Genomic DNA, 14,262 nt, shown 5'->3' with positions numbered 1-14,262 from the left:
CCAGGTTGAGTGGAAGGGAGCATGGATGAGGGAGGGAGGGAGGGATGCTGAGGTGTGGCTGGACCACTGGCTTCAGGAGGAAGGACCAGTGAGAGACAGACAGGCTTCTTGGTGGAGAGAAATGGAGACCTAAGGGGAGCAATGAATGCTGGAGTGTGCTTGAGATGTTCGAGGGACAAGGCAGCAAGACACTCCCCAGGCCAGGCCTCCTGACCTCCAGCTCTTAGGATCCTTCCTTGCCTGAGCTCTTGGAGGCGTGAGAGCCTTTCTGTAGCACAGCCCCTTCTGCCTGCCTTCCTGTACCAGCCGCAGTGGCTGCGCATCCCGTTCTGTTGATTTCAGCAGAGTTTGATTTAGTTTGATTCATAGGGCCTGACTTTTAGAAGCCTTGTGGCCCCAGCATTGGTTTTCAGCAGTTATTGCTTTCTGTACTACATAGTGCGCCTGGTCTTTATCAGCACATGCTAATACAGTGCTTGAGAGGAACGTGTCCATCGGGCACAGGGCCCCCTTCCTACTTCCTGTTTGCTCAGCCGGTCTTGAGCTAGGAGGTTGAGAACTGAGCTACACTGCAGGTGGAACCACCTGCTCTAGGACGTTAGAGTCTGTAGCTCCTGCCTGAGCATCCTCCCTCCGGGCCTTCCAGCTTAAGTGGCCCTTGCTCTGGCCAGGAGAGTCTGGCCATGCAGGAGGCACCTAGTGTTCCAGTTCCTTCACTGAGGGTGTGCTGTTTGAGCCACATACTATGAGTCTTTCTATCTCCTACCTAGACTCAAGACCATCAGCTTGGTAATTCGCAGTACCCAGGGGGCTGAGGAGGTGCTTAAAACACACGAGGAGCACCTGAAGGAGGCCCAGGCCGTGCCTGCCACACTCCAAGAGCTCGAAGTCACCAAGGCTTCACTAAAGGTACCTTTTGGGGGAACTGTGCTTCACTGGGGACACGGTCAGTAAGAGTCTGTGTTAAAATGGTACCTATCCTGCCTTGCCCAACAGAAGCTGCGGGCCCAGGCGGAGGCACAGCAGCCTGTATTCAACACCCTACGAGATGAGCTGAGGGGGGCACAGGAAGTTGGTGAACGGCTACAGCAGCGGCATGGTGAGCGGGACGTGGAAGTAGAGCGCTGGCGAGAACGTGTCACTCAGTTGCTGGAGCGCTGGCAGGCTGTGCTAGCCCAGACTGATGTGCGGCAGCGGGAGCTTGAACAGCTGGGCCGCCAACTTCGCTACTACCGTGAAAGTGCGGATCCGCTGAGCTCCTGGCTGCAGGATGCCAAGAGCCGGCAAGAGCAGATCCAGGCTGTGCCAATAGCCAACAGTCAGGCTGCACGAGAACAGCTGCGCCAGGAGAAGGTAGGCCCGGGAAAGGCTTGCTATGGGGCAGGGTGCGGCCTGTAGCTCCGTGCTAACCCCGTCCTCCCCCAGGCCCTGCTGGAGGAGATTGAGCGCCATGGTGAGAAGGTTGAGGAGTGCCAGAAGTTTGCTAAGCAGTACATCAATGCAATCAAGGTGAGGCCTCTCAGCTGGCAGCTCTAAACCTCAGGCGGGAGCAGGCATTGGACTCCTGCGTGGCCGTCCCAAGCTTGGACTGTGCCAAAGAAAGCCTGTGAGGCAGCCTGGGGGTCAGGCCCAGGCAACCAGAGTCTAGAGCAGGCAGCTGACTACAGTGTGTATCTATAGGACTATGAGCTCCAGCTGATCACCTACAAGGCTCAGCTTGAACCTGTGGCCTCCCCCGCCAAGAAGCCCAAGGTTCAGTCTGGATCGGAGAGCGTCATCCAGGAGGTAGGATGGAGGTGGGGCCAAACCTGAGCCAGCAAAGGGCTAGACCTCATGGGGGCGCGTGTGCACTGGTTGACTTAATCCTTTCCCTCAGTACGTGGATCTGCGTACACGCTACAGTGAGCTGACCACACTCACGAGTCAGTACATCAAGTTCATCAGTGAGACACTGCGCCGCATGGAAGAGGAAGAGGTACGCCTGGGCCACGTGGACGGGGGCGGGGAGGAGGGGCGGGGGCGGAGGTCGGGCTTGGGGCAAGTCCTCTTTCCTGATTTCAAACGCAGCCTATAGAAACCTGTCTAAGACCACTTGATACAGTTCATTTCACGCCCCATGCCTGGCGCTGTCCAGTACCCCAACCCAGCACGGCTGCCCAGGTTGCCCGCCCTTGTGGCCCCACCTTGACCTGGCCTGGCTCTGCTCTCCGCCTGGTGGCTAGTGCGCCCTTTCTCATTGGCGAGTGTTCCTTCCTGTGTGCATCCTTCTGACCCTTACGTGTGCTTTTCCTGGGGACTCTGTGTCGGTGTCACTGGGCCGCTTGCCCTAGGAAGAGTTGGTGTGTGAGGTTTAGTGTTTGGAGAGGGGCATCTCAGAGTAACTTGGCCGGGCGCGGTGCCATCTGTGTGCCTCCCAGGTGGCCTCGCTGGCCTGCGTACAGCTCCACCTGTTCCTTGCACCTGTCTGCCAGCTTGAGAGGCCTCTGAGCTGGTTCTGGTCTGCACGGCTGCTCCTACTTTGTCTGCCTCACCATGCCTCCATCCCACTGGGCTTTGGGAATGGCCCTCCCCATGAGGGGAGAGCGTCCTTGTGGGCACGAGGCCTGCTAGGGTGGTGGAATTTAGGCAGGACTGTGGTGGGTACGGCTTGCCGGCCCTGCGAGCCTCCTGCTTTTGCTTTCTCTCTCTCCCTGTCCATCTGTCTCCGTCGCCTGTCTGCGGGAAGAGGGGAGGACGCCTGGGCCTCCTTCCCCAGGCTGGTGAGCATGGTGGGGCTGCTGTGCTCGCTGCTCGAGTATCCTGGGCGGGATGCACGCTGTCTCTTTGGCCGGGTTGGAATCTCTGTTCTCCCTGATCCCCCAAACCGCATTGTCCAAGTGAACTGTGGTGGTACCTTCCGTGTCATGTGAGCACCTGGCACCCTCCCCACGCTCACATTGTCTCTGGTTCTCTTCCCCTCTCTGCTGCCGCCACAGCGGCTGGCTGAGCAACAGCGGGCAGAGGAGCGGGAGCGCCTGGCCGAGGTGGAGGCCGCGCTGGAGAAGCAGCGGCAGCTGGCTGAGGCCCATGCCCAGGCCAAGGCACAGGCCGAGCTGGAGGCACGAGAACTGCAGCGGCGCATGCAGGAGGAGGTGACGCGGCGCGAGGAGGCGGCGGTGGACGCACAGCAACAGAAGCGCAGCATCCAAGAGGAGCTGCAGCATCTGCGGCAAAGCTCAGAGGCAGAGATCCAGGCCAAGGCCCAGCAGGTGGAGGCTGCAGAGCGCAGCCGCATGCGCATTGAGGAAGAGATCCGCGTAGTCCGTCTGCAGCTAGAGACAACTGAGCGTCAGCGTGGAGGGGCGGAGGATGAGCTGCAGGCTCTGCGTGCACGGGCTGAGGAGGCAGAAGCACAGAAGCGGCAGGCTCAGGAGGAAGCCGAGCGCTTGCGGAGGCAGGTGCAGGATGAGAGCCAACGCAAACGGCAGGCGGAGGCCGAGCTGGCCCTGCGTGTGAAGGCAGAAGCGGAGGCAGCGCGAGAGAAGCAGCGGGCCCTGCAGGCTCTGGATGAACTGAAACTGCAGGCCGAGGAGGCCGAACGGCGGCTGCGCCAAGCCGAGGCAGAGAGGGCTCGCCAAGTGCAGGTAGCCCTGGAGACAGCGCAGCGTAGTGCAGAAGTGGAGCTGCAGAGCAAGCGTGCGTCCTTTGCAGAGAAGACCGCACAGTTGGAGCGCACGCTGCAGGAAGAGCACGTGACAGTGACACAGCTGCGGGAGGAGGCGGAACGGCGGGCACAGCAGCAGGCTGAAGCCGAGCGAGCCCGTGAGGAAGCCGAGCGGGAGCTGGAGCGCTGGCAGCTGAAGGCCAATGAGGCGCTGCGGCTGCGGCTGCAGGCAGAGGAGGTGGCACAGCAGAAGAGCCTGGCCCAGGCCGATGCAGAGAAGCAGAAGGAAGAGGCAGAACGGGAAGCCCGGCGGCGGGGCAAGGCAGAGGAGCAGGCCGTGCGGCAGCGAGAGCTGGCTGAGCAGGAGCTGGAGAAGCAGCGGCAGCTGGCAGAGGGCACCGCCCAGCAGCGCCTGGCTGCCGAGCAGGAGCTGATTCGCCTGCGGGCAGAGACGGAGCAAGGTGAGCAGCAGCGGCAGCTGCTGGAGGAAGAGCTGGCCCGGCTACAGCACGAAGCGACAGCAGCCACACAGAAGCGCCAGGAGCTGGAGGCTGAGCTGGCGAAGGTTCGGGCAGAGATGGAGGTACTGCTGGCCAGCAAGGCACGAGCCGAAGAGGAGTCTCGCTCCACCAGTGAAAAGTCCAAGCAGAGGCTGGAAGCTGAGGCAGGGCGGTTTCGAGAGCTGGCTGAGGAGGCTGCCCGCCTGCGTGCTCTGGCCGAGGAGGCCAAGCGGCAGCGGCAGTTGGCCGAGGAGGACGCGGCACGCCAGCGGGCCGAGGCGGAGCGAGTGCTTACGGAGAAGCTGGCTGCCATCAGTGAGGCCACAAGGCTCAAGACGGAGGCAGAGATTGCACTCAAAGAGAAGGAGGCCGAGAACGAGCGCCTGAGGCGCCTGGCTGAAGATGAGGCCTTCCAGCGGCGCCGGCTGGAGGAGCAGGCAGCACAGCACAAGGCAGACATAGAGGAGCGCCTGGCCCAGCTGCGCAAGGCATCCGAGAGCGAGCTGGAGCGACAGAAGGGGTTGGTGGAGGATACCCTGCGGCAGCGGCGGCAGGTGGAGGAGGAGATCATGGCTCTGAAGGCGAGCTTCGAGAAGGCCGCGGCTGGCAAGGCAGAACTGGAGCTGGAGCTTGGCCGCATCCGCAGCAATGCCGAGGACACCATGCGCAGCAAGGAGCTGGCCGAGCAGGAGGCAGCGCGGCAGCGGCAGTTGGCAGCTGAGGAGGAGCAGAGGCGCCGGGAAGCCGAGGAGCGGGTGCAGAGGAGCCTGGCAGCGGAGGAGGAAGCCGCACGGCAGCGCAAGGTCGCACTGGAGGAAGTCGAGCGGCTCAAGGCCAAGGTTGAGGAAGCGCGGCGCCTGCGAGAGCGAGCTGAGCAGGAGTCTGCGAGGCAGCTGCAGCTGGCCCAGGAGGCTGCCCAGAAACGGCTGCAGGCGGAGGAGAAGGCGCACGCCTTTGTGGTGCAGCAGCGAGAAGAGGAGCTGCAGCAGACTCTTCAGCAAGAGCAGAACATGCTGGAGCGGCTGCGGAGCGAGGCAGAGGCAGCGCGGCGAGCTGCTGAGGAGGCGGAGGAGGCCCGGGAGCAGGCAGAACGTGAGGCAGCGCAGTCTAGGAAGCAAGTGGAAGAGGCCGAGCGGCTGAAGCAGTCGGCAGAGGAGCAGGCTCAGGCCCAGGCCCAGGCGCAGGCGGCTGCAGAGAAACTGCGCAAGGAAGCGGAGCAGGAGGCGGCGCGTCGGGCCCAGGCGGAGCAGGCTGCGTTGAAACAGAAGCAGGCAGCCGACGCGGAGATGGAGAAGCACAAGAAGTTTGCAGAGCAGACGCTACGGCAGAAGGCTCAGGTAGAGCAGGAGCTGACCACGCTGAGGCTGCAGCTCGAGGAGACCGACCACCAGAAGAGCATCCTGGATGAGGAGCTGCAGCGGCTAAAGGCTGAGGTAACAGAGGCAGCCCGGCAGCGTAGCCAGGTAGAGGAGGAGCTCTTCTCTGTCCGCGTGCAGATGGAGGAGCTGGGCAAACTCAAGGCTCGCATTGAAGCTGAAAACCGGGCACTCATCCTTCGTGACAAGGACAACACACAGCGCTTCCTGGAGGAGGAGGCCGAGAAGATGAAACAGGTGGCAGAGGAAGCTGCACGGTTGAGCGTAGCTGCCCAGGAGGCAGCAAGGCTGCGGCAGCTAGCCGAGGAGGACCTGGCCCAGCAGCGGGCCCTGGCGGAGAAGATGCTGAAGGAGAAGATGCAGGCGGTGCAGGAAGCCACAAGGCTCAAGGCTGAGGCTGAGCTGCTGCAGCAGCAGAAGGAGCTGGCACAGGAGCAGGCCCGGCGGCTGCAGGAGGACAAGGAGCAAATGGCTCAGCAGTTGGTAGAGGAGACACAGGGTTTCCAGCGGACCCTGGAGGCTGAGCGGCAGCGGCAGCTAGAAATGAGCGCAGAGGCTGAACGCCTCAAGTTGCGCATGGCTGAGATGAGCCGGGCTCAGGCCCGTGCAGAGGAGGATGCCCAGCGCTTCCGGAAGCAGGCTGAAGAGATCGGCGAAAAGCTGCACCGCACTGAACTCGCTACACAGGAGAAGGTGACATTGGTGCAGACTCTCGAGATCCAGCGACAGCAGAGTGACCAAGATGCCGAGCGTCTGAGGGAGGCCATTGCTGAGCTGGAGCGTGAGAAGGAGAAGCTCAAGCAGGAGGCGAAGTTACTGCAGCTCAAGTCTGAGGAGGTACCACCCTCCCTCCTCACAGGCGGAAGGGTGGCCTGGGTGGCAGGGAGGGTCTAGTCTACCCGTGGGTAGTGGTGAATCCTCCTGGGTCTCCGTCCTCCCTGAGAGCTTGACCCCCTTTTGCATCCCCAACAGATGCAGACTGTGCAGCAGGAGCAGATACTGCAGGAGACACAGGCCCTGCAGAAGAGCTTTCTCTCTGAGAAGGACAGCTTGCTGCAACGCGAACGCTTCATCGAGCAGGAGAAGGCCAAGCTGGAGCAGCTTTTCCAGGACGAGGTGGCAAAAGCAAAACAGCTGCAGGAGGAGCAGCAGCGGCAGCAGCAGCAGATGGAGCAGGAAAAGCAGGAGCTGGTGGCCAGCATGGAGGAGGCCCGGAGGCGGCAGCGTGAGGCAGAGGAGGGTGTGAGGCGCAAGCAAGAGGAACTGCAGCGTCTGGAGCAGCAGCGGCAGCAGCAGGAGAAACTACTGGCAGAGGAGAACCAGAGGCTGCGGGAGCGGCTGCAGCGCCTGGAGGAAGAGCACCGAGCTGCGTTGGCGCACTCTGAGGAGATCGCCACCTCCCAGGCTGCTGCCACAAAAGCACTGCCCAATGGCCGCGACGCACTTGATGGCCCCTCCATGGAGGCCGAGCCCGAGTACACCTTCGAGGGATTACGTCAGAAGGTGCCAGCTCAGCAGCTACAGGAAGCAGGCATTCTGAGCATGGAGGAACTGCAGCGTTTGACACAGGGTCACACCACGGTGGCTGAGCTCACGCAGCGGGAAGATGTGCACCGATACCTGAAGGGCGGCAGCAGCATCGCAGGATTGCTCCTGAAGCCCACCAATGAGAAACTGAGTGTCTACACAGCCCTACAGCGGCAGCTGCTCAGCCCTGGAACAGCCCTTATCTTGCTTGAGGCCCAGGCAGCCTCGGGCTTCCTGCTGGACCCTGTGCGGAACCGGCGGCTGACGGTCAATGAGGCTGTGAAGGAGGGTGTGGTGGGTCCCGAGCTGCACCACAAGCTGCTGTCAGCTGAGCGTGCCGTCACTGGCTACAAGGACCCTTACACAGGAGAACAGATCTCTCTCTTCCAGGCCATGAAGAAGGACCTCATTGTCAGGGACCATGGCATCCGCCTGCTGGAAGCCCAGATCGCCACAGGTGGCATCATTGACCCTGTACACAGCCACCGTGTTCCCGTGGACGTGGCCTACCAGCGTGGCTACTTCGATGAGGAGATGAACCGTGTGCTGGCTGACCCAAGCGATGACACCAAGGGCTTCTTTGACCCCAACACTCACGAGAACCTCACGTACCTGCAGCTGCTGGAGCGCTGTGTGGAGGACCCCGAGACAGGCCTGCGCCTCCTGCCACTCACAGACAAGGCTGCCAAGGGTGGTGAGCTGGTGTACACTGACACGGAGGCCCGTGACGTCTTCGAAAAGGCCACAGTGTCTGCACCATTCGGCAAGTTCCAGGGCAAGACCGTGACCATCTGGGAGATCATCAACTCAGAGTACTTCACAGCGGAGCAGCGACGGGACCTGCTCCGGCAGTTCCGCACGGGCCGCATCACGGTGGAGAAGATCATCAAGATTGTCATCACGGTGGTAGAGGAACACGAGCGGAAGGGCCAGCTCTGCTTTGAGGGCCTCCGTGCCCTTGTGCCTGCTGCAGAGCTGCTGGACAGTGGAGTCATCAGTCATGAAGTCTACCAGCAGCTGCAGCGGGGTGAGCGCTCTGTGCGGGAAGTGGCCGAGGCAGACGAGGTGAGGCAGGCCCTGCGGGGTACCAGTGTCATTGCCGGTGTGTGGCTGGAAGAAGCAGGGCAGAAGCTGAGCATCTATGAGGCCCTGAGGAGAGATTTGCTGCAGCCAGAGGTGGCTGTGGCCTTGCTGGAGGCCCAGGCTGGCACTGGGCACATCATTGACCCTGCCACGAGTGCCAGGCTGACTGTGGATGAGGCAGTGCGTGCTGGCCTGGTGGGTCCTGAGATGCACGAGAAGCTCTTGTCAGCTGAGAAGGCTGTAACAGGCTATAGGGATCCCTACTCGGGACAGAGCGTCTCGCTCTTCCAGGCTCTGAAGAAGGGTCTCATCCCCCGAGAACAGGGCCTGCGCCTGCTGGATGCCCAGTTATCCACTGGTGGCATTGTAGACCCCAGCAAAAGCCACCGTGTGCCCCTGGATGTTGCCTATGCCCGGGGCTACCTGGACAAAGAGACTAACAGGGCCCTGACGTCACCCAGAGACGATGCCAGAGTCTACCTTGACCCCAGCACCCGGGAGCCAGTCACCTACAGCCAGCTCCAACAGCGGTGCCGGTCTGACCAGCTGACTGGGTTGAGCCTACTGCCCCTCTCAGAGAAGGCCGTCCGGGCCCGGCAGGAAGAGGTCTACTCTGAGCTCCAGGCCCGTGAGACATTGGAGAAGGCCAAGGTGGAGGTTCCTGTGGGCGGCTTTAAGGGCAGGGCGCTGACAGTGTGGGAGCTCATAAGCTCGGAATACTTCACTGAGGAGCAGCGGCAGGAGCTGCTACGGCAGTTCCGCACAGGCAAGGTCACTGTAGAGAAGGTCATCAAGATTCTTATCACCATTGTGGAGGAGGTGGAGACTCAACGGCAGGAGAGACTGTCCTTCAGTGGCCTCCGTGCCCCTGTGCCGGCCAGTGAGCTCCTGGCCTCCAAGATCCTCAGCAGAACTCAGTTTGAGCAGCTCAAGGATGGCAAGACATCAGTCAAAGATCTGTCAGAGGTGGGCTCTGTGCGGACACTGCTGCAAGGCAGCGGCTGCCTGGCTGGCATCTATCTGGAGGACTCGAAGGAGAAAGTAACCATCTATGAGGCCATGCGCCGGGGCCTCCTCAGACCCAGCACAGCCACACTCCTGCTGGAGGCCCAGGCGGCCACTGGTTTTCTAGTGGACCCTGTGCGGAACCAACGTCTGTACGTCCATGAAGCTGTCAAGGCTGGAGTGGTGGGCCCGGAGCTCCATGAGAAGCTGCTGTCGGCTGAGAAGGCGGTCACTGGTTACAAAGATCCCTACTCTGGCAGCACCATCTCGCTGTTCCAGGCCATGAAGAAGGGCTTGGTCCTCAGGGACCATGCCATCCGCCTGCTGGAGGCCCAGATTGCCACAGGTGGCATCATTGACCCTGTGCACAGTCACCGCCTGCCCGTAGATGTTGCCTACCAGCGTGGCTACTTCGATGAGGAGATGAACCGTGTGCTGGCTGACCCAAGTGATGACACCAAGGGCTTCTTCGACCCCAACACCCACGAGAACCTCACGTACCTGCAGCTACTGGAGCGCTGCGTGGAGGACCCCGAGACAGGCCTGCGCCTCCTGCCACTCAGAGGGGCAGAGAAGACAGAGGTGGTAGAAACCACACAGGTGTATACTGAGGAGGAGACTCGGAGGGCATTCGAGGAGACGCAGATTGACATCCCAGGTGGTGGCAGCCACGGTGGCTCCTCCATGTCTCTATGGGAGGTGATGCAGTCAGACATGATCCCAGAGGACCAGCGTGCCCGGCTCATGGCCGACTTTCAGGCTGGCAGAGTGACCAAGGAGCGCATGATCATTATCATCATCGAAATCATTGAGAAGACGGAGATCATCCGCCAGCAGAACCTCGCCTCCTATGACTACGTACGCCGCCGCCTCACCGCCGAAGACCTGTATGAGGCCCGGATCATCTCCCTTGAGACCTACAACCTCTTCCGGGAAGGCACCAAGAGCCTCCGTGAGGTTCTGGAGATGGAATCTGCCTGGCGCTACCTTTACGGCACAGGATCGGTGGCCGGTGTCTACCTGCCTGGCTCTAGGCAGACGCTAACCATCTACCAGGCCCTTAAGAAGGGGCTGCTGAGTGCCGAGGTGGCCCGCTTGCTGCTGGAAGCACAGGCAGCCACAGGCTTTCTGCTGGACCCAGTGAAAGGCGAGAGGCTGACTGTGGACGAGGCCGTGCGGAAGGGTCTGGTAGGCCCCGAGCTGCACGATCGGCTCCTCTCTGCCGAGCGAGCTGTAACTGGCTACCGAGACCCCTACACCGAACAGCCCATCTCACTCTTCCAGGCCATGAAGAAGGAGCTGATCCCTGCCGAGGAGGCACTGAGGCTGCTGGATGCTCAGCTAGCCACAGGAGGCATTGTGGACCCCCGCCTGGGTTTCCACCTCCCCCTGGAGGTGGCTTACCAACGAGGCTACCTCAATAAGGACACGCATGACCAGTTGTCAGAGCCCAGTGAGGTGCGCAGCTATGTGGACCCCTCCACGGATGAGCGTCTCAGCTACACACAGCTGCTCAAGCGTTGCCGCCGTGACGACAACAGCGGCCAGATGCTGCTGCCGCTCTCTGATGCCCGCAAGCTGACCTTCCGCGGCCTGCGCAAGCAGATCACCGTGGAGGAGCTGGTACGCTCTCAGGTCATGGATGAGGCCACAGCACTGCAGCTGCAAGAAGGCCTGACCTCCATTGAGGAGGTCACTAAGAACCTGCAGAAGTTCCTTGAGGGTACCAGCTGCATTGCTGGAGTCTTTGTTGATGCTACCAAGGAACGGCTGTCGGTGTACCAGGCCATGAAGAAGGGCATCATCCGTCCCGGGACAGCCTTCGAGCTCCTGGAAGCGCAGGCAGCCACCGGCTACGTCATTGACCCTATCAAGGGGCTCAAGCTGACTGTGGAAGAGGCCGTGCGCATGGGTATCGTGGGCCCCGAGTTCAAGGACAAGCTGCTGTCTGCTGAGCGTGCGGTCACTGGCTACAAGGACCCTTACTCTGGGAAACTCATCTCTCTCTTCCAGGCCATGAAGAAGGGCCTGATCCTGAAGGACCATGGCATCCGCCTGCTAGAGGCTCAGATCGCCACCGGTGGCATCATTGACCCTGAGGAGAGCCACCGCCTGCCTGTGGAAGTGGCCTATAAGCGTGGTCTCTTTGATGAGGAGATGAACGAGATCCTGACTGACCCCTCAGATGACACCAAGGGCTTCTTCGACCCCAACACCGAGGAGAACCTCACATACCTGCAGCTGATGGAGCGCTGTATCACTGACCCCCAGACTGGCCTGTGTCTCCTGCCGCTGAAGGAAAAGAAGCGGGAGCGGAAGACGTCCTCCAAGTCCTCAGTGCGCAAGCGCCGCGTGGTGATTGTGGACCCTGAGACGGGCAAGGAGATGTCAGTGTATGAGGCCTACCGCAAGGGCCTCATAGACCACCAGACATACCTGGAGTTGTCAGAGCAGGAGTGCGAGTGGGAAGAAATCACCATCTCTTCCTCGGACGGCGTCGTCAAATCTATGATCATCGACCGCCGCTCTGGCCGCCAGTATGACATTGATGACGCCATCACCAAGAACCTCATTGACCGCTCAGCACTGGACCAGTACCGCGCTGGCACACTTTCTATCACCGAGTTTGCCGACATGCTCTCAGGCAACGCTGGTGGCTTCCGCTCCCGCTCCTCCTCTGTGGGCTCATCTTCCTCCTACCCCATCAGTTCTGCTGTCCCTAGGACCCAGCTAGCCTCCTGGTCTGATCCTACTGAGGAGACTGGCCCAGTGGCCGGCATCCTAGACACAGAGACTCTGGAGAAGGTGTCCATCACAGAGGCCATGCACCGCAACCTGGTAGACAACATCACTGGCCAGCGGTTGCTGGAGGCACAGGCCTGCACCGGGGGCATCATTGACCCCAGCACTGGTGAGCGCTTCCCGGTCACTGAGGCTGTCAACAAGGGCCTGGTGGACAAGATCATGGTAGACCGTATCAATCTGGCCCAGAAGGCCTTCTGTGGGTTTGAGGACCCACGCACCAAGACCAAGATGTCAGCTGCCCAGGCCCTGAAGAAGGGCTGGCTTTACTACGAGGCAGGCCAGCGTTTCCTCGAGGTGCAGTACCTGACGGGTGGTCTGATTGAGCCTGACACACCTGGCCGTGTGTCTCTTGATGAAGCCTTGCAACGTGGCACTGTGGATGCCCGCACAGCCCAGAAGCTTCGTGATGTCAGTGCCTACTCCAAGTACCTCACGTGCCCCAAGACCAAGCTCAAGATCTCTTACAAGGACGCTCTGGATCGGAGCATGGTGGAGGAGGGCACAGGGCTGAGGCTGCTGGAAGCCGCGGCACAGTCCAGCAAGGGCTACTACAGCCCGTACAGTGTCAGTGGCTCTGGCTCTACTGCTGGTTCACGCACTGGTTCACGCACCGGCTCCAGGGCCGGCTCCCGTCGTGGCAGCTTTGATGCCACTGGCTCTGGCTTCTCCATGACCTTTTCTTCTTCCTCCTACTCTTCCTCAGGCTATGGCCGCCGCTATGCCTCAGGGCCTTCAGCCTCTCTTGGGGGCCCTGAGTCTGCAGTGGCCTGATCCCCCAGCCTGTATCCTGCCTTCCCGCTCTGCATGTCGCCAGGCTCCCCGTGGAGGCGCTGGGGTCTTTTCTTTCTTCTTCTTTTTTTTTTTTTTTTTTTTTTTTTTTAACATTTAAAGGTGTCTTCCTCCCAAGCGGTGCCTAAAATCTAACCAAAAAGACCAGACTAACACATTAATATATATATATATATGCGATGTCCAGACAGCCTGTGTCTTGGGAAACAGGGCTGGCCCAGGCCCAGTGACCACTCCACTCTCCTTGGGCCTCCCTAATCCTTTCTACCTGCCACTCACCACAGCTAGGTGCCTTGGAGAATCCAGAGCTGGGCACTCAGCCCACTACTCCTGTCTCTCCTGGGAGGATTGCCATCTGGGAAAGGCCCCCAGACCTCTAAGCCAACCCCACTGGATGTCTACCTGCTGGTCCTAGCTGCTGAGGGGAACTGGGGACGGTCCTGTGAGCAGACAGCTGTTGAGTCTCTTGAGGCCTCTGCCCTGAGCCAGCTGCTTCTCCCCAGTGTATACCTGAATATTCAGTGGGTTTTGCTGGCAAAGGAAAGATCCCAGGCCAACCATCTCTTCCAGCCTGCCCAGAGAAGCCCCTTCCCCATGGGAAGATAAGGCCTGGTCCTGGCCCCAGCCTCCCGCCTGGCTCCTGCAGCTGCCATTGGAGCTGTGCTTTGTAGCTCACTACCCCATACTTATTCCCTTGAGACCTGAGCCTCTGCTTCAGCCTTCCAGCCTCAACTCCCCTTGTAAGTGCCTTCTGTGTCCTTGTACCCAGGCCCTAAAGACCCAGACCCAGGGCAAGAGATGGACATTCTGGCTGGGCGGGGCTGGAGGGTTCTGCAGATCTGAGAATTCTTCTCCAGAGGCCCAGGGGCTCTTCAAGCCTGTGGAACCCCTCTGGGTGCTGCTGCCCACCCCACTCCCAGGGAGCCCTGGCCAGCCCAGCTGTGCTAACATAAGTACTTGGCCAGTTACACTCTCCCTTCCCTGGCCTTGGTGGCTCCTACCCCTGCCTCCACCCTCTGAGTGAGCTTTGCATGTTCCACTAACCTTGAGCTGGTGACAGGTGGAGATGCCAGGCAGAACACTAACCTGACCATGGGCGGGGGCCCTGCGGTGTCCGCCCCTCAATAAAAGCAATTCCAACCTTCATCCTGCCTTGTGCTTTGGTCTTAGACCATCCGTGTATCGGTGGGAGGGTAGAGGCTGTGGTTCCCGGCTCCAGGCTCTGGCTCGCCAGATGTGTACTGGCCAGGGTAGATGCATGAGGCCTTGTGAAAACATTAGGCCAAGGCTGGGCCTTGCAACCAGGAAAGCCCAAGTGGTGACTAGGGAGCTACCAGGCAGAGATGCTGAGTGGAGGAGGGAGCAGGCTACACTGAGGTGGGCCTGTTGTGTCCAGCCTCTCATCTGGGTGATGACCTGTCACTTGGCACATCCCTATGGCAGTCACATGGTTGGCACTTGAAGAGCATTCTCTGAAGTGAGTGTGCCCACACACTCCTGCCGTGCCTTTCATCCCTAGGGGGAGGGGGCAGAG

The 14,262-nt window shown here is 60.6% G+C and overlaps 1 protein-coding gene across 38 annotated transcripts in view; it reads left to right on the top strand.

Annotated features, from left to right (window-relative positions):
- Positions 1-13,874, top strand: part of Plec (plectin) — a 61,352-nt gene extending 47,478 nt beyond the window's left edge. For 36 of the 38 annotated variants that reach the window (XM_063264209.1, XM_017595088.3, XM_063264210.1 and 33 more), the window contains 7 exon segments: positions 771-909; positions 997-1,353; positions 1,426-1,509; positions 1,681-1,785; positions 1,877-1,975; positions 2,976-6,356; positions 6,492-13,874. In XM_063264209.1, the coding sequence (XP_063120279.1) occupies positions 771-909; positions 997-1,353; positions 1,426-1,509; positions 1,681-1,785; positions 1,877-1,975; positions 2,976-6,356; positions 6,492-12,710 (10,384 nt within the window). In that variant the 3' untranslated portion in view covers positions 12,711-13,874. 38 annotated transcript variants of the gene reach the window in all.
- Positions 13,875-14,262: the final 388 nt, after the last annotated feature.

Source organism: Rattus norvegicus, chromosome 7, assembly GCF_036323735.1.
Source record: "Rattus norvegicus strain BN/NHsdMcwi chromosome 7, GRCr8, whole genome shotgun sequence".
NCBI classification, from domain to species: domain Eukaryota; kingdom Metazoa; phylum Chordata; class Mammalia; order Rodentia; family Muridae; genus Rattus; species Rattus norvegicus.
This window is presented reverse-complemented; position numbering and strand designations above follow the sequence as displayed.